This window comes from Pollicipes pollicipes, unplaced genomic scaffold (assembly GCF_011947565.3).
Source record: "Pollicipes pollicipes isolate AB1234 unplaced genomic scaffold, Ppol_2.1 Scaffold_3087;HRSCAF=3621_pilon_pilon_pilon, whole genome shotgun sequence".
In the NCBI taxonomy this organism is placed as follows: Eukaryota; Metazoa; Arthropoda; class Thecostraca; order Pollicipedomorpha; family Pollicipedidae; genus Pollicipes; species Pollicipes pollicipes.
Genome location: NW_023596225.1, coordinates 45,371,243 through 45,395,221, shown reverse-complemented (window position 1 = coordinate 45,395,221; position 23,979 = coordinate 45,371,243). Strand labels below are relative to the sequence as shown.

The 23,979-nt window shown below is 52.8% G+C and overlaps 1 protein-coding gene across 1 annotated transcript; it reads right to left on the bottom strand.

Moving 5' to 3' along the window:
- Positions 1-1,384: 1,384 nt before the first annotated feature.
- Positions 1,385-17,714, bottom strand: LOC119090248 (uncharacterized). The gene is made up of 4 exons (XM_037213032.1): positions 15,486-17,714; positions 10,136-10,315; positions 1,515-1,541; positions 1,385-1,452 (listed from the first exon to the last, which is right to left on the bottom strand). Exons 1-4 carry the CDS (start codon positions 17,458-17,460, stop codon positions 1,385-1,387), a joined length of 2,250 nt encoding a protein of 749 aa, XP_037068927.1. The 5' UTR covers positions 17,461-17,714.
- Between the last annotated feature and the right edge of the window lie 6,265 nt (positions 17,715-23,979).

The following is a 23,979-nucleotide window of genomic DNA, read 5'->3' as shown; positions in this document are numbered from 1 at the left end:
AACGAAAAAAACAAAACAAATGAAGCATGTCACGGCCATTGCATTATAGATAAGTGCGGGACAAATCAACCAACGTGTGTGTGGATGGATGTGTGGTGAATGCTATACACTGTCTTAATCGGAGTTATCTTTGGAGCATTTCGTCTGCAGCTAAATTTACTCTGCAAGCCGTCTGAAAAATCTGCCAAAGAAAAAGACAGATGCAGGAATCATCATCACATGCTGGATCCGTGCGTAGGTCTGGTACATTAGCTATGGCTTTCATCACTGACCTTCCAGGTAATCATTACATATTACATGTTGCTTGTAAAATGCAGACTTTTCTCGCCGTTTCCTTGGTTCATTTACCATTTTGTTCCCAAACGACATAGTAGGTTTAATCCTTGATACAGCGAAAGTTGTGGATGGTGCTACCGACCAATCACTGGGAAGGAAGTTGCAGCAGAGATGATAATGTGTTTTTGTTCATTCATTCCATGCGTCAACATAGGCGTAATATAAAATTTACAACTAAATAGAGGATGCGTCTTCTCCCAGTTCCCCGCTGGTGCTGCCTCTGAGCACACTTCTACGAAGCAAACACTTCAACGAGTGGCCATTGTAACCATTGTAACTGTTTGCCTTTCGTGCGATCCCGCTTCATTGTTCAGAGTTCGAAGAATGCTGTTCCGAGGCGCACTTCTGTTCGAAAGCGACCGTGGCATATTGAAATGTTTATTGCAACAGCTCTGGGCGGCGTCACCGACAGCGTCAGCGTCTCCGAGAACGGCGTCTCGTGACGAGCACGCTGACGGCTCTGCCAGCCAACGCACCGGCGAAATAACGAAACCCACACTTGAGCGGCGAACGACAACACTGAAGCTAAAATAATACAAACATCAAATGCACACGCGAAGTCGCACAGCGGTGCGCCATTAAAACGGCCGGGGCTGGCGGAGCGTGCGCGGCATGCCCGCGGGCGGTGACTGGCCCTGCCCCGGGGCGAGACCCGTGACCCCGTGGGGGAGAGAGCGTGCTCGCTGCTGAACGGCCCGGTCGGTCGACGGCCGGAAATCGCTATCGGTATCGATCACCTCGCGCCGCCGGAGGGGCGTCGCCAGCGTGCTGAAGAGGGGCTCGGATCAGCCGACAAGACGCCGCAGCCGCCCTCCGGCTTTGCGCCGCTGCGAACGACGCAGCAGCTGAAAGTGACGAACAATACCAGCGACCGGCTGATTGTACCGAGGTGCCAGGCCTGGACAGAGCACATCGAAGTCCAAGTCAGCCGCAGACTCCGAGCGACCCGCCTCCGATCCCATCACTAGCGCCACTCCGCGGCCGAATTCCCAGTCTCGCCGGCGCCCAAAGTCGGGGAAAGACTCGGCCTCGGGTAATTCGCACCCGATCACTGCGTCGAGTAGCTGGACACCGAGTACGAGTTGATGCCGTTGTCGTAGTAGGTGCTGATTGGCGCTCCGCTCGTGACGTCATAGCTGGGCGTGACCGGGTAGTAGAACATGGCCTTCTTGTCGTACAGGTTGACGGCGGCAGGCCGGATATACCTGCCGGTGACGTCAGCGTTAGTGGGCGGAGCCAGGGGCGGGCACGTGCCGGCTGGCGCCATTGCGGCACGCGCTGTAGCCGCGCGCCGAATGACGGGGGCCCGAGCTCCCCGCGATGCTCGGGAGCCGGTATCGTGGCTCGTGCTGGTTACATCGATAAATGGCCCAATAAACGTTGGTCAGCATTCGTGAACCAGGTGCATTTGGATGCGATGGCAGTTCCGCTTGAAGCCGATGTTTTTAAACGAAATGAGCTTGTTCAGTCGCGGTCGTATGGATACGAATGAAACAGCGCACGCTTTTAGAAAGCTACATGGCCGTGTCAATCACATTCACCAATTTGTTAATTGGTGAAATTGGCGGACACAGACGGACAAAAACCATGACAGAGCATTTGACTGCCCGCTCGTTCCAAGGGATTTGTTTCCTGGTCACTGCAGGCTAATCTCCAGTAAAAGCAAGCCGTTATTCCTTGATGACGTAAATTGTGAAGTGCATTTGCGAGGAGCACTATGCACATAGATAGGACGGTAGTAACGCCTGCTATTGTTTCGACAAAGACATGTTGCCTAAATATCAATGCATCTATTTCTCCATTCTCCTGTTTTTTCTCCGAAGTATAAGGCTGTTTCTGACGTCTAATTGTCCCATAATCGAGAAGTACAAGTCAAATCCAAAACAGCTACTTAATCCAAGTGCTTCTGCTGAGTTGCCTATTTGCCTTGTTCCGTGTTCTGCGGCTCGACCCGGACCTAATGGAAAATGGGCCTTAAGCAAGACAAAAGGGACACGAAACCGAGCAATGACCGAGCGCACCTAGTGACCGAGCGCACCAAGTGACCGAGTGCACCATGTGACCGAGTGTACCGAGCGACCGAGCATACGCAGCTCTCGAACCGCGGTACCACAGGTGGCCAGGAGCGCCGGCCGACCGGTCAGGTGGGTTGAGCCAGTGGCGGACCCAGCCGAGGCCAGACGACGGCCCGCTCCATAATTGACCACCTTAACACCAGGAAAGAAAAGACCACGGAAGAACGAGATAAACGACCGGGAGAGGCCTCCAGGAATGCAGAGACGGAGGTCCTCACTGATCATGAATGGGACGCGTGTCCCAACGGCGTCTCGCCCGGGCTCCGGAGGGCGGGGCTGTCGAAGTTGGCAAACATCTTGACACCAACAATGGAGGAATTCGTCAAGTGCGTCAGGAGCTGGTCGGCATGAGGCAGCGGATGCTCAACCTGGAGAAGCATGTCAAGAACCAGGGCGCGGAGCTGAGTTTTTTCAGCATGCTATAGATCAACAAAACGCGAGGATCTCAGAAGTGGAAGATGCCGTCGTGGAGCTGAAGATGGACAGAGACCTCCGTACCTCATCTTTGAGGGACCAGGTGTCGTAGTAGGATAATGTGGAGGAGACGGCAGTTAAGACCACACGTAAATGCCAACCGCGAGGTGAGCACCGATGACATTGCTCAAGTTTACCGCGTTAGAAAGGGGAGGAAAGATGTCTGTCAGCTCTTGCGTGTGGTCCCAAACAGTGTGCGGTACATAATTCATCAGAAACGGGTCGCATTAGGTAGGGATAGGAATGGACATCTGCGTAACAGAAATAAACAGCTGTGCAGCAGCGAACATTTTTTGGGAGGGCGGAGGCGGCATATACTAGATTACGTAGAACAAAACGGCAGGGTCCTATCCATGATGTGTCCAACCAGCAGGGACAGATCTTCGTTTTCCTGTTTGAGTACGGCCAGATGACTGGGGTGAGGAATTATATGAAATGCAAAAAATATCTGGATGATGATGATGATGAAAAATATGTGATGATGCACATCATCCAAATATCTGGACGATGTGCCGCATACGGCCCAGACACGGAAATCGCAGCTTTTCTGCCTAACATACCGGCACTGCCCCTTCACATTGCTGATGTGTAGAGATTGTGGCGAGTTTATTTGTGTGTGTGCGCGATGCTTGCGTACAGAGCGCTTTCCTGCCGTCCTTGCTGATGTGTCGAGACCGCCTGTGCGCTGTGTTGCCCCTGGCAATTAGCAGCTGCTTCACCGACCAGCCGCCAGGGCCCATCAGCTGACCGGTGCGGGGACCGGCGCACCTGGACCGCTGTTTTGGCTGATGACCGAGGTCATACGTGGCGTACGTCGCGACGGCTTCACGTGGCATTGTGAGTACGAAGGCTGCACTCCCCGAGACATCTGAGCCGTGGGACGTGTCGATTGTAGTCACGGCAAGTTAGATGCTCACTGAAGGATGCGATCATATTTTACCTCCATTTATTCACATTCGTGAAAGTATGGATGATGCGAAGCTCATCTCTTTTAATGCTAGAGGCACGCAACAAAATGTAAAAGTCGTGCAATATTCTTTTTCTACATACAGCGCACGCAAATCACATCGCCGTTTTGCAGGACACGCATTCACGGTCATCAGACGTCAAAATTTGGAGCCGCACGGGGTGGGAACATTCTGTACGTCCACAGCCCGAGATGTGATGATTCAGGCGTAGTTATCTTGCTGCCAACGCGCGCTTGTGCTGCAGCCGATTTGTATTGTGACAGTGGTGGGAGGGGGGGGGGGGGGGGGGGACTTCTTCTCGCCGACTTACAGTTTGGATGCGTTCGTCGTAAATATGTTTGCTGTTCTTCCACCAACCCAGGGCTATGGCAAGGCTCATGTAAAATTTTACAAGAGTATGTGTGAGAAGTTGGAGGCTTTGTCTGCTGATGATATAAAATCTATTTTGACGTGAGGGGACTGCAGCGAACATCTACGTGAACTTGATGTCAGTCCGAAGCGGTACCGGGTCACACGAGTCGTAAAGGCCCTGTCGTGTTTTCTGAAAACTTTTGGCCTGGAAGGCGTTTGGAGGTTGCGGTTCCATGGCATTCTTAAATGCACCTGGTGCCGCCTAGGGCCGTTACAGCAGTCTCGGATCAATGTTATAGTTGCTTGTAAATATTTGGTCATGAACTACATGACACCCAAAACAGATATTTAGACTGGAATTCTAAATGATCATCGCGTCGTTATTTTCGGGTCATGCTTGCGCTCCGTTCAGGAACAGCTAGTATTGTGGCGCTTCAATAATTTTACTTGCAATGACGGAGAAGTTGTGCGAAAAGACTAGGTGGCGATTAACGAGTTACTGAGAGGTTTAAGCATTTACATGACTGTTGAAGATTTGGGCTTAAGGTTGCAAGTGGTATCTGGTTAAATATAAACTCAAGTTATAAGAGGAAGTAAGGAAATTGCCAGACAGAAAAGAGATAGAATAGGGCAAGCAGCGGGGGTAAAATCGAAGTTGGAAAGAGAAATTGAATGGTGCACGAATACAAATGATTAACGAAAGGCCTGAATGATTATGAAGAGGAGAATGTGAAACGTGCAATCCTACTTTCAAGTGCCAGTTGTTAAGAACATCGAGAAAACCCTTCTAGGTACTTCTTCAGTCTATGCACGAGAAGGGTGGCGAAAAAGTCATTGCTAGGTTGTGGAGAGGGTATGGAAAATTCACGTCGGATGGTGAGGAAATCTTGCGATTATGTAATGAGTATTATTAATATATTTACCAGCCAAGGAAGGGATCTTTGGATTTTGGCAATGTCATATCAAATCATGTCGATAGTTTTCATTGGCCAGGGTGCCCACAACTGAGTGAAATTGACAGGGCTCATGTGACGGCCCAATAACGAATGAAGAATGTACGTGCGCACTTAAAGGTATGCTGAACAACAGATCTCCTTCAGTATCAGAGTATACCAAAGACTTCTTCGTATTTTTCTGGGCCGATATTGGTAGCCTAGTCGCTAGGCATATAAACCAAGCCAAGGACAAGGGTCAGTATTTCGTCACATAACGCAGTGGTGTAATAACCCCAATCCCAAAGAAGGGTGTTCAGACTCAACTAGATAATAAACATCGTATATGCCTATTTTATATGGTGCATGGAGTTGTCGCTGAGGCGTTAGCAAACCGGCTTACGCGAACCATGCATAAGCTTGTATCCGAGGACGAAACGGGTGGCATCAGAAACAGGCAAATCGGCACGAGTTTGAGGGTAGTAGCTGATGCATTCCATATATGTGAAGAAAAAGACGTTGGAGGCTTATTGACGGCACTCGACTTTAAGGATGCCTACAACTCTGTTGAACAGGCATTTGTATATCAAATGTTGAGACCGTGCAATTTCGGTGATAGTTTTATTGGATGGACTCAGCTTTTGACAATGGAGCAGAATTAGCCGCAATTAAGAGTGGATATATCTCAGCTTGGTTTTCGCCATCGAGAGGGCCCCAGTGGGTATATCTAACTTCTGCATCTATTTTCACGTTCGTTGTCAATTTTTTGCGTTGAAAATTAGAGCAAGGAGTGACATTTGAGGAATACAATGTAAGAAGGTGACATTTGTTATGGCTGTCATGTCATTTGACATTGGTCACACTGAGGTGGCACTAATTGCTTTTTGTCAATGACTTCAAGTCGGCCGGGCACGTTCACGGCTCAGTATAGGATTTTGGAAACGTCTCCGGCCTAGCGCGAGGACAAACAGGTGCTGGCAAAGGATATTGAAGAGGGAATAGGGACTTAACACGTCGGACTTAGCTGTAATATATAAAACTCAAGGGGTTGTATGGCTCACTCGAATGGCTTGACATCCGGATCTCGCCTCTGTAAAAGTGTTACTAATGAAGTTACAAGCCTTGTCGTTGGAGGAAGTTTTGAGAACAAGTTGCGGCAAAAGTTGGGTTAGGAGGTTAAAGGTCTCGTCTTTCTACAACGAAATGTTGTCTCAGCTTAGAAAAATTGAGCCGTGAAAGGAGCCGAGGAGTGGCAAAAAAGTTCCCCTGCAGATTATATAGAATAACGCAGCAGTTCGGTTACGGGGTACACCAGTTTGCCATAGAGCACTCAGTGCTCACCGCTTCAATTTTATTGACGACGTTCTTGATTATGATGGATGATTGGTGGGTTATCAAGAATTAAACATGGGTCCAGTACATCCCATAACTTCCATGGGATGGTGTCGTGCCATTCCCCAAGCATGGAAACATATGGTAGTTGGCAGTACCCCACTCAACGAGGGAGGACAAGGCGACGTCTAATCACATTCACATTGCCAATAAATTGGTTCCACTAAGCAGTTTAAGAACGCACGATTTCTGTGCATGCAAGCAACCTTGAGCTCAGCCTACGGCCCAGAGACGATGGGAGGCGGACGGTTTTAGCTTCGGTGACCGCTGGCCAAGGTCATAAGGACTCTCCTTCACAATAACGAAGTAAACTCGGCCGCAAAAGCTTCAGTTTAAAATAGGTAGCAGATACTTTCCAACCAAACGCCACCTGCTTGTAAGGCACGTTCTCTCGGAGCCATTTTGTGACGAGTGCAGCGGAGTGGACATGTTCGGGCATTGCACTTGGTCATGCCGCCGGCTGACGCACTTCTGCGTCGTGCTGTCTGATGTCCTGAATAAAAGCAAATAATTGGGACGGATCGGTTTCATGCAAATGTCGTAAGCACTCTTTTTGCGTGCATTCATGGACTACTTGAGATTGCTCTCCGCCATAAATCATGGTAATCACTTCGTCGCATGTTATGACTGCTAAATGGCTTACAGCAAATTTTCCTGTTCCTCTCAGAATAAATGAAGTAGGAATATTGTTAACAATTCAGGATCTTGGTAAGGAAGCCATGTTGATTACTTAACACACACGATACATACGTAGATGGGTTGGGAGGTCTGCATACTGTCAAGACAGTATATCCATTTAAGGCACTGGTGTTTTATTCAATAGCACAGACCTTCAGAATAAAAAAATAAGGTCCGAGAACCTTTTGGCAGGTCACCTCTGACGCAGAAGCGCATCGGAAGGGGGTTCAGCGGTTGACCGCGGTCGCCGACAGGACTGAAGCGGAACCTAACGGCGAGCATGCATCAGTGCCTCTTCACTCGGACCCCGCTTTGGAAGCCTCCAGTAAACAAGGCCTGAGTGCCGTGATGAACGCCCCAGCCCGAAATATGGATTTCGTCGGATCGGGCGCGACTCACCGCCTCGCGCCACCCTGCGGGAGCATCCTGGTACAATGCATCAATCTATCCACTCCCCGGGCGCGCCAAATAAACTGCCACCGCGCGCCGGTAAACTGTTGAGAACTCGGGTAAACGGACTAAATCGGTAAGTGTCTGCGTGCCTAGACCGGTCTGCGAGCCAACTCGGAATAGCCGGCGGGGGGAGGGGGGGGGGGGGCGGTGAACGTCTGGTTTCCCTGAAGGGGTGCTCAGCGATGGGGGGGGGGGGGGGCCGCCTCCGTGCGAAAATATAATACGTTAAAGTGAGCCGATTAGATGGAGTTGTAAAAAACGAACACTTCTGATGAACTGAAGAAACCCGTTGCTGGCTCTTCAATCGGTCTTTAAAACAGCGGCGGTATAAGCCCAGATTTGACATCACCGAGAATGGCCTCGCCCGCACATCATGCAAGACAAGGCTGGGGGCGTGAGGCAAGAGTTTACAATTTGGAATAAAACTATTGTTTTTACACCGTCCCCCCCCCCTGCTATTTTGCGGCAATATTGGCAAAACGCCTCATAGAGCCATGGAACGAAAACTCACGCTTGCATCAGTTTAGTTTGCAAGTCAATCGCTTTGGATATGGCAAAGCTACCATTGTGCGGGCGATTGTGGGGGCTTACTTGTCATTTACAAACAAATGTCTGGAGCCTGAGCAAGTGATGTTCGACTCAACCGATCCCAAGAATGGGACGCGATTGTAAGGATTTACGGTTTGATTGTTCAATATGCCCGGGCCATGAGCTGACCGCAATCCTTGGAGATGAACGCGGGCCAGTCGACCCCAGGTATATGAGAGCTTACTTCCTGCCTCTTCCTGGAAAAAAAATCGGGTAGAGCAAATATGACCTCTTCGTTTTGCAACTGCGGAATAGTTTGCGGTTTCGCAGATACTTGAGGAGAACAAACAAATTATCATCCATGTACAGTTCCCTGTAATAGCGAGCCATTTCACTAAGACACAAGTGATTGACATTTGGATTATGAACTGCAGCGATCTCCCCCGAGGCGTTCAAACGGCCCTGTGCACGCGGTGACCACATGCACTATTCGACCAATAAATCAGTGTCGGCTGAACTCCTGTCGTGACAGGCTTAAAAAAACAGACCACGTCACCCGGCAACGCTGAATTGCGATGTAAGCTGGACTAGTGAGGCCTGGCATGCGCTCCTTGGACGCCCTGCTATGAACGATGCAGATTCTAGGCCCAAATCACCGTGACCTGAAGCCGCAAGCTCAACCAGTGATTGTGGAGACGGTCATGTGGAGGTAGAGTGATGAAGTTGGTATATATATATATATATATATATATATATATATATATGTGTGTGTGTGTGTGTGTGTGTGTGTGTGTGTGTGTGCGTGTTTGTGTATCTTTTTGATTTCTATATGGAGCATGAGGCAATACTGCTGGTGGCTCATTTTAAACAGCTTTATACTGTCGAGAACGTCTCCGCCTTTCTCTCCTTTCGCCTCGTTTCTTTCTAGCACAAACGTCTCCAGCGACATTTCCCCGTCTCTTCCTCTTAAAAAGCCTGTGAGGCGGCCGCTTGGCGCTGGTGCCGCGCGGCCTCCCTGCGCCCGTTCCCGGGGGGCTGTGAACATGACGGCGCAGACCGCGCCCGTCACCTCCGGGCGCCGTTATCACAACACAGCCGGGTAACGCTAGCCGGGGGGAGCGTTACCCGGCTGGCTGCCGCCCCCAGGCGTCTGGCTGACCTGGCGCCGAGCCGCACCAGCAGCCGGTGACGCCGCGGCGGCGCGGACAGGCGGGAGTGCGAGTGTGTATTGTGTCCTTCCGTTGCATGCAGTGCGTTCATTTGTGGTCAAAGGTTGGACGCCTGCGCTTAAAACCCCGCCCTGCAGTCCTTCTTTGATGACCAAAACGAGGTGCTGTCGAATTCTGCACTCTGGTCATTTCCAAACGGAGTCGGGAAGAGAAGGACAGTTAAAAGGAACTGGTTAAATGACCTGTCGGCCTCTCTGTTAGTGTCAATTGCGGCATCGTCCTGGCTGTACTCCTCGTCAGCGACCATGGACTGTTGAGCAAACTCGTTTTCAAGGAAGGGCTAAATGAATGACTAAACATTGATCTGCCAAGACCCATCACTTCAATCTGTGGGCTTGGCATATTAAGCTCATGGAACTTTTCAATGGGAAAAGGCAGTGCCTCGCGGACCTGGTTAACAAGCATGCGGTTCATATGTTGATAAAATTTAAGCTCACATGCGACTAGTGATCGCACTTATCTCCGAACGACCCAGCGTTGTTACAACCCAGAAGTCGTTTTGCCGTGGTTCCACAATGAAGCCAGCAGATAAAGTAGACGCAGACGACGTATGCAAAAAGCCGCTGGAAACGTCACGCTTTCCATTCAGACCTTCCCAAACACCGCAACATCCCCACAGGCTGCCCCCTGCCCCCAGGCCGCTCTGCGCGCCTCCAGCTCGCGTCCGCCGCCTCTGGGCTCGTGTCCGCCGCCGCCGGACGGGCGGCGGGGTCACTGACCTGGGAACTCGCTGTCGCAATGCATGGAGGGCAGGGGGTGTGGCGGGTGGCCGTGCGAGGTGATGTGGGGCGAGGCGGTCGACATGGGCGTCAGGGTGTAGCCGCCGCCGCCGCCGGCGCCGGCCGCCGACAGCGAGCTGGACGGGTCAGCCGACGAGGGTGACAGGGAGCCCGGCGAGCCTGGCGACAGAGCGGCGACCGGGTTAGCGGCCAGAGCGAGAGGCAGGCAGAGGGGCGACAGGCTGAGACAGAGGGGCGACAGAATACGGCAGAGGGGCGACAGGCTGCAACAGAAGGGCGAGAGGCACGCAGAGGGGCGACAGGCTGCGGCAGAGGGTTAACAGACTATGGCAGAGGGGTAACAGACTGTGACAGAGGGGAAGCAGACTGTGACAGGGGGGCAACAGGCTGCGGCAGAGGGGCGACAGACTGTAGCAAAGGGACGACAGATTGTGACAGAGGAGCGACAGACTGTGGCAGGGGGCGACAGACAGAAAGATGAACGTCAGACGTCGGAAATGTTCAGAGGAGGAAAACAGATGCCAGCCGAGAAGTGCCAGAAGGCAGAAGACAGCACAGAACCTTAAAGGGCAGACGTCAGCAGAGGTGTCATAGAGCAGAACACAGCACAGAGCGTTGAAGAGCAGACGACAGTAGAGGTGTTAGAGAAGAAGCAGAAGACAGCACAAAACGATGCCAGGGCAACGATGAAGGACAAACGTTAGCAGAGGTGTCAGAGAGCAGAAGACAGCACATAACGTTAAAGGGCAGACGACAGTAGAGGGGTGACAGAAAGGAAAAGGCAGCACATAACATTAAAGGGCAGACGACAGTAGAGAGGTGACAGAAAGGTGAAGGCAGTACAGAACGTTAAAGAGCAGCCGCCAGCAAAAAGGTGCTTGAAGAGAGGCCCCAGTGGGCAGACATCATCCAGAGAACCAGAAGGCACACGCCGACGAAGAGTGTCAGAGAGCATACGTCAGCAGGTAGGCGCCAAAGGGTAGCCATTGATATTGAGAGCCGGAGGACAAGCGTGAGCAGATAGGTGTCGGGCGCAAACGTCGACAGAGGGTGTCAGAGAACATAGCCCGGCGGACAGGTGGCAGTGAACGTAAATCAAAGAGGAGCGTTAGAGAGCAAATGCCAGCTGACAGGTGCCAAGAGACACGCACCAGCATACAGAACAGAGAACAGACGTCAGAAGAAAGTGTCAAGGGGCGGGGGTCATCACAGACGAACAGATCGAGAATCACACGGTAGATGCACGGTAGAATAGAGGGTATGGGGTAAACATCTGCCGAGAGGTGTTCCATCCATCGACAGTCAGTGCAGCCAAAGATCAGGGCGCAGACAGATCGCTTCAGGGCAAAGACAGACGCCAGAGAAGATAAGTCAGATGGCTGACAGATATTAGGCGATGGTGTCAGAGGACAGACACGCCAGTGGAAAGACAACAGAAAGCAGCAGTGGCGGCGTACCCGAATTTCGTATGCGGGGACGAAACAAAATTGACTGGGTTTTTCTATCTGTAGGACCCCCGAGAGCGTGGATAATAGACTGCCCTTGTAGACTGCCCACCTAAGAGCTTGGCTTCATAGGTGCGCAGTCTACAAGGTGCCGATGCTTACTTCTTGTCATTTACAACGCTTCAAACGTACTTTTTCCTGACCCTACCTGTCGTATCCTCTTTTAAGTTTTAAGAACCATGCTCTGCACTCAGCAGCTACAAGCATCTGTACCTTTTTCATCAATCATACGTGAAAAGATTCCTTCAGATAACTTGCTTGCGTTGGGTAATTCAGGATCACCATGTCACGTAGCACAATGCGTTGAGAGGCAAGTAACAGTGTTTTCGTTCAGAATACATCAGGTCCCCGTTGGTTTTTGTCGTGCTATTGCCAAACTTTTCCAGACAGACGGAGCGGATGCAGAGTAGGGGTAATAGGCAAATGCCCTTACCAAATAAATGGCATAGGGGCCAAAATATGCTTGTGCCACCCACGATGTGTGATATAATTGTTCGCATTAAATTTGTCACAAGCACATTTTTACTGTTCCGTCAACGTTTTCTCCAGCCGACAGTTTCATTTTCCCTAATAATGGTTAACAGTCCACATTGGTCATCGGATTGTGCACAATGATTAAATCTGTGATGTTAATTAGCACCATGAAACTGTTATCCGCTGTTCTAAGCGATGCTTTTCAGCGCTGTTTTAAGTTTGTTACTGTTTTCGATAATGCTTTTATGACGCATTGTAAGAGGTTGCTTCCAGAAGTTAAAGCATCGATGTATGCAGGCCATATTTGAACATGCTCACTGGGGAGGAAAAGTCTCCCCAGCCTGTCAACATGCCTCCCCAGCCTGTCAACATGCCTCCCCAGCCTGTCAACATGCCTCCCCAGTCGTGAAATTCCTTCCGTTCAAGGACGTGGTCCAATACGCATGATAGCTGTAGGGAGCTAGGTAGTCTGTTAGCCTAGAGATATGAATGACTCGAGTTGACAAAGCTAAGCAGCGGGAGGGAGTCTGTAGGTAGTATGGCAAGTCTGTGGGTATATATGGCAACCAGGATATTCACTTCTCGCCAAAACCATTCAAACAATGAGAGAGGACATGTCCTCTACCTCCACAGTCTATCACAAGGCTCGACTCGCGATCCAATTTTTTTGCACCCCCCCCCCCCCTCCAAGCAGAACAGCTGCAGCCAGAGCACTGCAATTTGGTGCATTTCTTCCTTGCTACCAATATGACACATCCAACAACATGCGTTGTCCCCAGGCGTCCCCCGGTTGGCTTTGTGGGAGCATATCAGAACAAAGCGTTTTTTTCAAAAACAAAGCGAACATTTCAAAAGTATATCTCGGCAGATTCCTCACACTGGAAATCGATGTTTGACCGAAGTAAATTTCCATGCCATCAAAATTTCGTTAGTAAGAAGCTGCCATGTCTCTGAAAGATTTTATGTTGTCAAAACGGACGCGGTGGGTATCCGATGTAATGATGACTCGATGTTGGTCCTGGTGCTGAAATCCGTATGTGTTTGCTTATACCCTAGCTATTGACCCATTGACGGCCGTGTATCTGCTGCTAAATGCCCGAATGCTGCAGATACAGATCCAGTGCATGGCAGATGCAGATTTTGGGGCAAGTAATTGGAGGTCAATGGTTCGAATGTCAATGCTGTTCGGTTGTAAAAAAGGAAACATACCAACATCCAGAGAGGCTTTCAGGGGCAGAGAGGCCCCAGCGCTCTAAGTAAAATGCCGCCCATAACTTTGGTCGGGGAGCACCCCAATCATACATGACGGACGCGTGCAAATGTGCAGGTTCATAGATATAGCACGAGATTTTGCATGCTATGCCACGCTCCTGATATGTCCGGCTAAAAAATCACACTTTTCTTTCGGCGTAATTTGACATGACTACTCATGTCATTCAGTCGATTTGCACCAACGTGTTTGCACCGCTGATTAATTTAGAGGAAATTTGTTTACCAAACTGGCAGTCGGCCAACGAATGTAATGCCAACGCACGTATCAGTAGAGTCATGATTGAATCGTGTTGGAGCGATGGCGATGGTGACTGATGGGCCCAAACATCATTTATCCATGTATTCCGTATCACGTGTTCCAAGGTCGACAGGCTGAGCATTAGCCAATTGTTAATCAAGATATGATCCCGACTTTTTCTAGCTTGCCACTAATCAGGGCTCTTATCACGTGATTGGTGACAAAACTAAATTGGTGTCACTAAATAATTGAATGTTGACTATGTGATGCCATCAAATCGATTACATTGATGCACCCAGAAAGCGACCGTAGATCACGACTATGAGACGAAAGGCACAATCAGGCACCGCAAGCGATAGCCACAATTAACATAAATCATCGAACGCAAGGTATCTGCCGTGCGGTTTGAAAAAGATGGCATGGGGAAGGCGTAGTAGACGTGCGACGCCATCGCTTCGAGTAGACGCACGGCGCCTCGTGTCCACGACGTGAGGCGTCGTAGCACCAGTTGACTGTGAACTGCTACCCGCGAACTGAGTACATGCAGCACACCGCTTGATGAATGTTGCACCTGTTGTTGGTAACATCCTTAATAGATGGTGACCATACCATCCCCCAGATGGTTGAAAATCCTGGTGGCAGGCTTTTTACCATGAGGGAAAACGATAAAACACACGAATTGCAGGTACTACAGCGCATAAGTTGTCTGCTCTTTTTTAGAGAACAATCAGATAGATAAACAAAGAGCAATTACATTTTATAGCTAAGAAGAGAAACACCATTCCACTTTCTTTTACGCACCCGGCAAATCATCGCCGTTTGTTTTCATAACTGCTAGGGTAAAAGGCGGCACAACCGGGGTCGTTCTGACTAGTAACTACCATTGAAATGCGCAGAGAGCATTAGGAAGCCGCACTAAAATTCCTGTGAAAATAATCGGAGCGCCCACCAGTGCATCTCTAAACGGTCTTGCCATTTATGATCGTACTATTGATATTCACCATCTTCGTTCTTTTTTAAAGGACAGCAATCAAATTTGGCATGAGCTCCTTGATACCAGACATCAAAACTCAGCCGCCTCCACAGCACAGCTGGCGGTAAACATGCACTCAAGCAGTTCAGCTACGTGCTTTAGCATCGCACCTGACTACACCATAACCTACGCCATCATAACATTACTACCTGACGTTTAAAATCGCTTTGCCAGGCTTGGACAAAATTGCATCGTCCAACTGTTGAAACACAGCCAACCATTCGCTTGGCATTCATCCCCGAAACATCATTGGCTCGTAAACTGTGGCTGAAGTGCTAGTAAGGCAGATCACGTGCGTGCTGGGTTAGTTACCCGCGCTGTTAACGTCAGCTGGTGTATTGGTGACGAGACGTTAGTTAGCCAAACCGTCTCTGAGGAGTGAACGAATGGAGCGGTGACCTACCCAATGAGCTCAGTCGTAACACTGTAAATAAATAAAACACCTGGCGTCGGCTGCCGAGATGCACATTTATAATATTGATTACTGACAGATTCATTTGGCTAAAGCGTCGCTATCAGCCAAGTTGGCCGCATATAGGTCTGTCTCGATTGATACTGCAGTAAGCCTTACCAGAGGTGGAGGCTTCTCGCAAGGATTTATATGGAAATACTTAGATTTCGGCTTGACTTTTCGTAAACATCGCAAATGAACCCCACGACAAAACCTTCAGCCATCGGTGGATATGGCACACATCCCCCGGAACACGGTCAGCGGCACGCTAGCCATGAGGTCACCCACAGGTGACTGAGCCACCGCAGCCGAGGTCAGTGGCCGGAGGCAGTGCGCCGGTCACCGGTCACGCTTACCCTGCTCGGCGGGCGTGGGACTGTGCGGCGGCCGCAGGCAGCCCGTCAGCGGCGGGCCGGACACGGCGCCCAGCCCCGACCACGCCGCCTCCTTCTCGCCGTAGCCGGAGCCGTAGCCGGCGCCGGCCGGCGGCACGGCCGCCAGGTTGTACTCGTAGCCGGCGGGGCCAGGGGCGGCGGCGCCGGGCGGCGCCGGCATGTACGAGCCGGCCAGGCCGATCAGCGGGTTGTAGCCGGCCTGCGCCTGGCCGTAGGTGCAGGACGACGGGCTGAGCTGCGTGTAGCTGCTGTAGTCGGCGCTGTAGGTGGGCGGCTGCGCGGCCGGCAGGCCCTGCGCCGGGTCGTAGCCGCTGCTGGCGATGCCGCTGTTGGCCGGGTAGTAGCCGAACGACTTCAGCGGGTGGCGGCACTTGCGCCGAAAGCCGCGCGGACGCCGCCGCGAGCTGCCCTCCTCGAACATGTACTCGGCGGCCGGGTCGAGCGTCCAGTAGTGGCCCTTGCCCGGCCGGCCCAGGCCCTTGGGCAGCTTGATGAAGCACTCGTTCAGGCTGAGGTTGTGGCGCACCGAGTTCTTCCAGCCTTGGTAGCTGCCCTTGAAGAAGGTGAAGCGCTCCTGGAGGAAGCGGTAGATCTCGCTTAGCGTGAGCCGCTTGGTCGGCGAGCTCTGGATCGCCATGTGGATGAGGGCGATGTAGGAGAAAGGGGGCTTCTCCTGACGCCGGACGCCGGGAGCGCCGCGCTTGGTCGGCTTCTCCGCCGGCTCCGGCTCCGCCGCCGCTCCCGCCGGTGGCATCGGCTCCGGCTGCTGCTCCTGCTCCGGCACAGGCTTGTCGACCTCCTCGCCACACGGCGCCATGCCACTGCCGTCGTAGGTGCTCAGGCTCTCCAGCTTAATGGTCGTCTGCTTGATCGAGCCGGGCGAGTAGGGGAACGTCTCCTTGTCGGCGCCGCCCGCCGGTGAATGTTCATACAGCTTACCCAGTCCGTCGAACTTGCCTGGCTCGTCGTACGCCTTGTGCACGGCAAGGCCATCCGTGTCGTACGGCTTGTGAATGCTCTCCGTGTCGTACGCCTTGTGCATGCCGTCCGTGTCGTACGCCTTGTGCATGCCATCCGTGTCGTAGCTCTTGTGCACGGGGATGCCGTCCGTATCGTACGGCTTGTGCTGCATGCCGTCCGTGTCGTACGCCTTGTGGAGACCGTCGGCGTCGTAACTCTTGTGCACTGGCAGCCCGTCCGTGTCGTATGGCTTGTGCTGCATGCCGTCCACGTCGTACCCCTTGTGTACGGGCAGGCCGTCCGTGTCGTACGGCTTGTGCGTCGCCTCGTGCGCGCCTGGCTCGAACTTGGGCGGCAGTGGCGGCGAGGCGGCCACGCCGCCGGCCGGCGAGCCCTGGCGCAGGTAACGGCCGCCCTCAGGCCGGTACGCCGCCGCGTCGTACCGGAACTGGCCCACGTCCTCGTCGCGCAGCGCGCCGCGATCGTCGCCGTGCGGCACGAACTCAGCGCGGCCCGGCAGGAAGCCGTCCTCCGAGCCGGGCCAGGCCACCGGCCGCGCGAACTCGCCCTCCGCGCGCATGTCGTACCCATCGCCGTACGCGTCGCCGGCCGGCGGCAGGTCGTAGCCGGCCGCCTTGGCCGCGTCGTAGCCGGCCGGGCCGGGCGACTGAGTGGCGTAGTCGGGCTCCGGGGCGCCGGCGTGGCCGTAGCTGGCCGGCGCCGGCGACTGCGTGCCATAGTCCGGCGCCGGCGACTGGGCGCCATAGCTTGGCTCCGGGGCGCTCTGGTGACCGTAGATGTGCGGGTACTGCGGGTAGGGCAGCGGCGACGGCTCCTCGCTGACGCGGTGCTCGATGATGGTCGGGATCTGGATGGCCTGGGGGCGTAGCTCGCGGCCGTAGTCCATGTACGATGACTTGACATCGCCGAGCGTCGCCGAAGCCGCATCTTGCGTCTCCGCCTTGCTAGTGTCCATCGCAGCGTGTTTTGTTTACGGAGATTTAATAATATTTATCCTGGGTCGGATCGGTTTATAAGCAGTCGCGGCCGTAAAAAAGAATAATCCAAATAGTTTACGGCAATCGCCAGTGCAGAGGCGACGCGGAGACACCGGAGTGTGAGAAGCACTCGCGCGCGCGCGGCCACTTGCGCTCTCGCGCTCCACGAGGGCCACTGCACCGCCGGCACCGCGGGCTTTTCGGAAAACGCCAGCGCCCGGCCCACACGAGAGCGATAATGTTCACGGTGTGTGACATGTCATAGATCGGCTGACGGTCGGCCAGGCCACGCCCCCGCCGGCCGCGCATGCGCAGTACGCCGCGGGTTGCGGCGGCGCCAGCGCGGGCGGCGCCGGCCTCGCAGCGCCAATAGGCGGAAAGGCGGCCGGCGGTGGTAGGCACAAAGATCACTTTGTGCCCGGAAAAAACGAGCGCCGCCCAGCTTTGGGGTGGGGGCCTGGTGGCGCCAACAAAGGTGCCGATCGTCCAGAAACGAGCCCGTTTATATGGCAGCCGGGTTTAATGAGCCCGTGATGGTTTCTGTTGCGGCTGTTTGGGAGACTGCGCGTCCGCAAAAAGCCTTGTGTATTTACACGGGTGCAACACTTTTAAACAAATTTCACCTGGGCAGTCACGAAAGCAGCGGCGTTGGCGCTAATCGCAGCGCGCCGAATGCCGTAGAATTCCGATATTTAGAGACCAGGGACCGGTGAGATTACCTTTGGGCTAGGAACATTGTAAACAGCATTACTGCGCTTCGTCTTGAAAGAACAGCTGCTCCAGTTTGCCTGCTGCAGGGTAATTTGGCGACAAAACAGTGCATTTGTACCGAAAAAGCTGACGAGTTTTTGCTTGAGGCAAGGGGACCAAAAATTAACCATAAACCTTGCAATATAGACCAGTCCGAGCAAAATCTGGCGTGATGCAGGCATGCGAGGCACTCGCACTCGCACATGCAGGTAGGTACCCGTGTGAGCTGCGGCAGTCATGCAGCCACGCAGGCGCGCCGCCATCCGGGTCAGCTGTGCCCGCGCACAGACAATGGCTGCCAACTGATGGCATGAAGCGATTGCCTGGCGCAGGGCTGTTCCAAGTCGCAGATGTCGTCTGGGGAGGGGGGGGGGGGGGGGGGGTAATGAGAAGTGGGGAGTTTTCGTGCGGCGGCAGGGGGGGGGGACTGGTATGTGAGGAAGGGCTGGGCCACATTCATGCTGAGCAATCGAGTCACGTGGATTGCAGGACTGTGAACCAGCCGTTGAGCGAAGGCAAACGGCGATGTGCCTCGGATTAAAAAAACAGCATACAGCGACGTGGTACAGTTCTCTGGCAGTTCGCGGGTAAAACCTGTCTGGTGTGTCTACAAAGCACTATCGAATGACAGTACAGGTCTTGGTGATCTGCGTTGCTTCTTATGCATACATTCGTAAGACATTGCATTTGCAGTATGTTACAGTTGCAGCTCACTGCAACATCCTGAAAGCAACAAAGGGTTTTAAAACAGAAACGCGTGTTTTTGTCCGGCCTTGGCGTCTACGCCGACCGCTCGGTGACCGCGGACACATTGGAACAAGTCCATCCTTTCAGTCTGAAGTGTGTGTCCTTTCAACACAAGCACCCACACGCATGAACAGAGTTCCGTTCTCAAAATGGAAATGGGGTAGCTGTCGACATCCGACCAACACCAAGACAGCGTGAATGTCGAGGTTTTATCGCAAGACTTTTCAAGAATGCGGCCTACCGAGTGTTGGGGCGCTCGGGAGAAACGTCGTCTGGAAGCCGGATGTAGCCCACGGAGCGCGCAGATGAGGCACACGGATCATCCATAGGCATTGATCATCCATAGGCATCATCCATAGGCATTGATCATCCATAGGCATCATCCATAGGCATTGATCGCATGCGTCATCCGAAGCGGCTGAACTTGTTCCGTGATTTTGCATTTGATAGATGTCCTGTCGACATCCGACATCAAAATCCAGCATCGACAAAATCCGACATCCTTCCTATGTCGGATTTTTATCCCATGTTTAAAGCCATGACATCCTCGGCGATCTTCACTCCAGCAGACATTCACCTCATCGGCCGCCCCTCGGGTCCGTCTCATACCATTATTCTTTTAAGTACGGTTTTTAGCTTTTCCTGTTCGGCTGAGCCGCTCACAAAAAACATGGCATTCAGTTGTCCACTTTCGCATGCTGCTTGGTTAATATGTGCCATTTTTAGCTACGCCAATATCGCAGACTTTTTGCTCCAGTAAAAATGCAACTTGTCTAAAAACTTGTCTAAAACCAAACTTGTCTCCTCGGTTAGGAGAATAGCTTTCCTTTCAGTTGGGGGAGGGCTTGAACCTCCACCGAACTTTGCCTCGGGCCTCTCAACTTCGAAAAGAGCGCGTGTTAAATCCTGGGAGAAATCCGATTTTGTGTGCATTTTGGGTGTAGGTCTAGCCACTTTCTCCGCTAATGCCTCCAGCCGCGATGTTTTCTTGAAAACTGCATTCTTCCCCTGGATATAAACAAGCCCATTTTAAGAAAAATTCTCACAGATGATTATTATGACATATGAAACTCCGCTGTTTTGCCTTGTTTTCACCTGATTTACAGCGGTTTGTTGCCGTATCGATGAACACAAAGTAGATGAGAGGCAGTTCCTAGACTACGCATTTTATGCGTAGTCTATGCATGCTATACATTTTGGCCATGGCACCGTCACCGGTTAAGCACTAGTTACGCTGGTCGAAAACACCCTGTTGGCTACGTTGCGGTTGCGCGTGGTTACGCTGCGTCAAGAGTAACGCTCATAAAAAGTAAAGTCCGTTTGACCCCTTACTGAGCTAGAGGTGTTAAACAATGGTTGGGCGTGCTGCTTGTCATGAGAGGAAGCCAACAGTATATGAATTAAATCTTTAAAAACTTCAAAAACAGGTTTTAGGCACCGTAGCGTACTGTCATGCTGCCCAAACCTCCCATTCCCGTTGTTACACTTCAGTTACGCTCAATTGAAACCTCTTCTCCCTGAGTGTAAATTGACCATTGCAGCCGGTACGCACGAAAACCCACAGTCAGCATCATGATCCTCCTCTCCGATTCATGCGTTGGATACTTCTACCTGCCGTAACTTCGTTCTTTCTATGGGCTGAAGACAGCGAGTGCTTTGATGTCGAGGAAGGCATATTGTGGGAGCTGACATTCATTTCATAACGCTCTCACACGTCATGTCCGTACGTGATATAAGATACAAGAAAGATGCAACGCACGCGTGATGTGCGAAGGAAGCAAATGCTTCCAGACTTTTGCAATCACCGCGTATTTCCCCTGTACAGTTCGGGGCGGCAGCCACACTCTGTTCGTGCAGCCGCTCCCCCTACCCTTACGATCAGCCACCTTATCTTTGAAGTGGTCGCGTCCTACAAGCCCTACCCTATCCAAAAGGACTGCTAGAAAAGCCTGTCGGTTCCGCTCCCGTGACCGCTGCGGCCCGCCAGCCCCTGACCTATGACCCGAGGCGCCTCCGGGGACCGGCATCGCCAGGTAGACGCAGCTCTGATTATTTCCCCACCTGTAACTTTTGCCCGGGATTTTGGGCGGCGGCGCGGTCGGCGGCTCCGTGTCCCAACACAAATATACAGTTTGTGTGCGGCGCGGCCGGGCGGGTCGCTGTTTACAGCGGGGGGCGGCGGCGCCACGGGGGACGGGCACGTGCCGTTCTCCCCCCGGCCCCCCGGCCGCCGGGCCTGGACGGGCAGGGACCCGGCGCTGAGCTCGTCCGGTCTCCCCGCTCCGCCGTCGCCGCGCGCGCCGGCCGCGGCGGGGAGCCGCACGGGAGGTGGACCGGCGGAAGTGTTCACGTGCGTCGAGAGTGTTCACGTGCGTCGAGATTCGTCGAAATGGATGGGAAGGGGAGCGGTTCGGATCCATCCCTTGTGCGTGGTGGTGGGTGGTGAGGTTTCTGTGGTCCCGGGACTCACTGCGCATGTGGTACGTGGAACCGATACCGGGGAAGGGCGGACTGAACCGAGGGTTATGCCTGAACGGACGCAAGTGACTCATGGTTTTTTATCATGTGCCAGCTCCATTGAGTATGGAAATGCCTCCGTTGTTCGCTTGAGCCAGGAGCCCGGACGCTGCAAGGGCTAGAATCATACGTGCAGCAAATTAGAGGATATTTTCCATACATCAGATTAGAGGACATTTTCCATGTGGCAGATCAGAGGATATCACCCACGCATCAGACCATTATACAAACGCATATCATCCCCATGAAAGGGTCATCCCATGTCTAAACATCATTCATTCATAACCAGCCTTTACCGTCAAGTTTTGCTTAGACAGGTGAAGACCAACGTCTCCACGGGGGTGAGCGCACCAAAATTCCATCTGTGGCTTGTGAACGGGAAGTGAGCCGCAGGGGACACGACTTTTTAATTAAGTCGTGTCTGAGCGCTATTTGCAAGCTTCCTTTGTCCCATATTCTGTATACAAGTATCTATAAGAGCGTTGTGAAGTGAGCTTCCAACATCGACTCGACCCCATTTACATCAAATCGACCAGCGTAAGTTAGCTGGCAAAGAATAAAGTGTAAATGTGCATCGTACGAAATAGCACCAAAAAATTGCCTGGCTGTGTATTTACCAGCCTGTGGCAGCTCTTTTCGTCATACTTCGGTAAATCACTCGCAAGGACAAGACTAAACTGCATCAACAAGCATCGCGTGCCACGGTGTCCTGTATATAAATGAGTGATGAGGGTCTGACCTGACCTGAAGCAGTGGTGACTCAGTGCTCCTAACTCTTGGTCAGCGTCTCTACATAATCGTTTCTCGGATAATGAATGAAAGCAGGAGACTCAACCAATCGTCGCTCTGGTTACAGCATGCGCGGAAACATAATTACCCCATTTCCGTAAGACATGCGACCAAACGAACGTTCGAGCAGATAGGTAATGGTTCAGGAAAATGTAACCACATATTCCTCAATCATGATTTCACAATGTCGCATTGTATGCGATTATGAAACCTTCGTCACTTGTAAATGCTCCGACTGAGTGAAAGCGAACTTGTTTAAAGACCGACACCCACCGTAGTTTGTGAGTAAAGCGGTGCTAATCCGGGCCCGCTCTGACAGAGTGTGGATTTGCCATTGCCGGAGCGTCTTTTGGAATATATTCACAATTCGAGGACTTCACTTTGTGTGCACTCGGCTCTTGTCATTCGCAATTAATTTGTTATCGTTTCAGACTAGATACACGGATAAAGGCAAGGGAGAGCACGCACGCTTGACAGACAAAATAGACAAGAGCAATCTCATTGGATTTTTGCTTGCGCTGAAATGTGTGCAGCTTACGCAGCTTGTAGGTCCTTGATCTTACCCCCGCGTTCGTAAGCGCCGTATGCAGCAGGACGTTTTCAACTTTTCAGCACGAGCACACCTTTTACTCTGTTTGTCTGTGTGTCTGTGTGTCTGTGTGTCTGTCTACCTGTGTTTGACTGTCTATGTGTCTGCTCATCTGCCTCTGCCTCTGTCTGTGTCTCGCCTCAGCTCTCTCTCCCCCCCTCTCTCTCTCTCTCTCTCTCTCTCTCTCTCTTTCTGTCTATCACTTTATCTCTTTTCTTCATAGCTTCCACACTTTACTGACACCTTCCAAACACTTCTCTAATTGCTCCCTCCTTCCTTCCTTTTTTATGGCCCTTACTATCTTCTCTTTCAAAACTGCCTGCACTTCCCATTTCTACCACGGACTTGCATGCACACCAGCATCTGCCCCTCCCCCTCCACCCGGTGGCCGTCACACCCCTCCCCACCCCCACCCCCACCCCCCGCCTCTCCCCCCTTGGGCCCCGCGGCGCGCTCCCAAGGCAACCCGCCGGCGCCGCTCCTCAATTTGTGCTCGATTTTGTCCGGGCGACAAGTCGTCCATTAGACTGCAGGACAAGGCAAAAATACGGCCTGGATAAACACGCGCGACGGGCCATATGGCCGCCGGTCCGCCGGCCTGCTGGTCTGGCGCTCGCGGCGCGGGGGGAGGGGGCGGGGCGCGCCGTAAATCGGGCGACATCGCGGCGGCCGGTCGCGACTGGGCCTGGCCGGGCTGGTCGGGTGGCGCCGCTGGCCGTGTCCAGCGGGCGGCGTCAACAGACCGACGGCGCCACAGCAGCGCCGTCAGACGGCTGAGCCGGGGCCGGTGCGGGCTGCCGACCGCGCGGCGCTCGCGAGCGCGGGGCAGCGGCAGGTGAGACTCGAAATAGGGGAAATCGGCTCACGGGGAGTTTTTGCTCGGCTCGGTAAAGCCCCGGTCGTCTTTGAGCCCGATTGCACAACACGGCACTTGTAGCTCGATGAGACCAATGGAGAGCTCGAATCTGGCGCATTCCTGGGTCTTTGCGATAGCTTCCGCATCGCGCAACACCCTCTACTCCAACACCACTCCTCTATCTAGGGTTCAACGCGGCATTCCACCAGGGCGGATCAACACCTCGCGCGCCGCGGGGCGCCCGCTGCA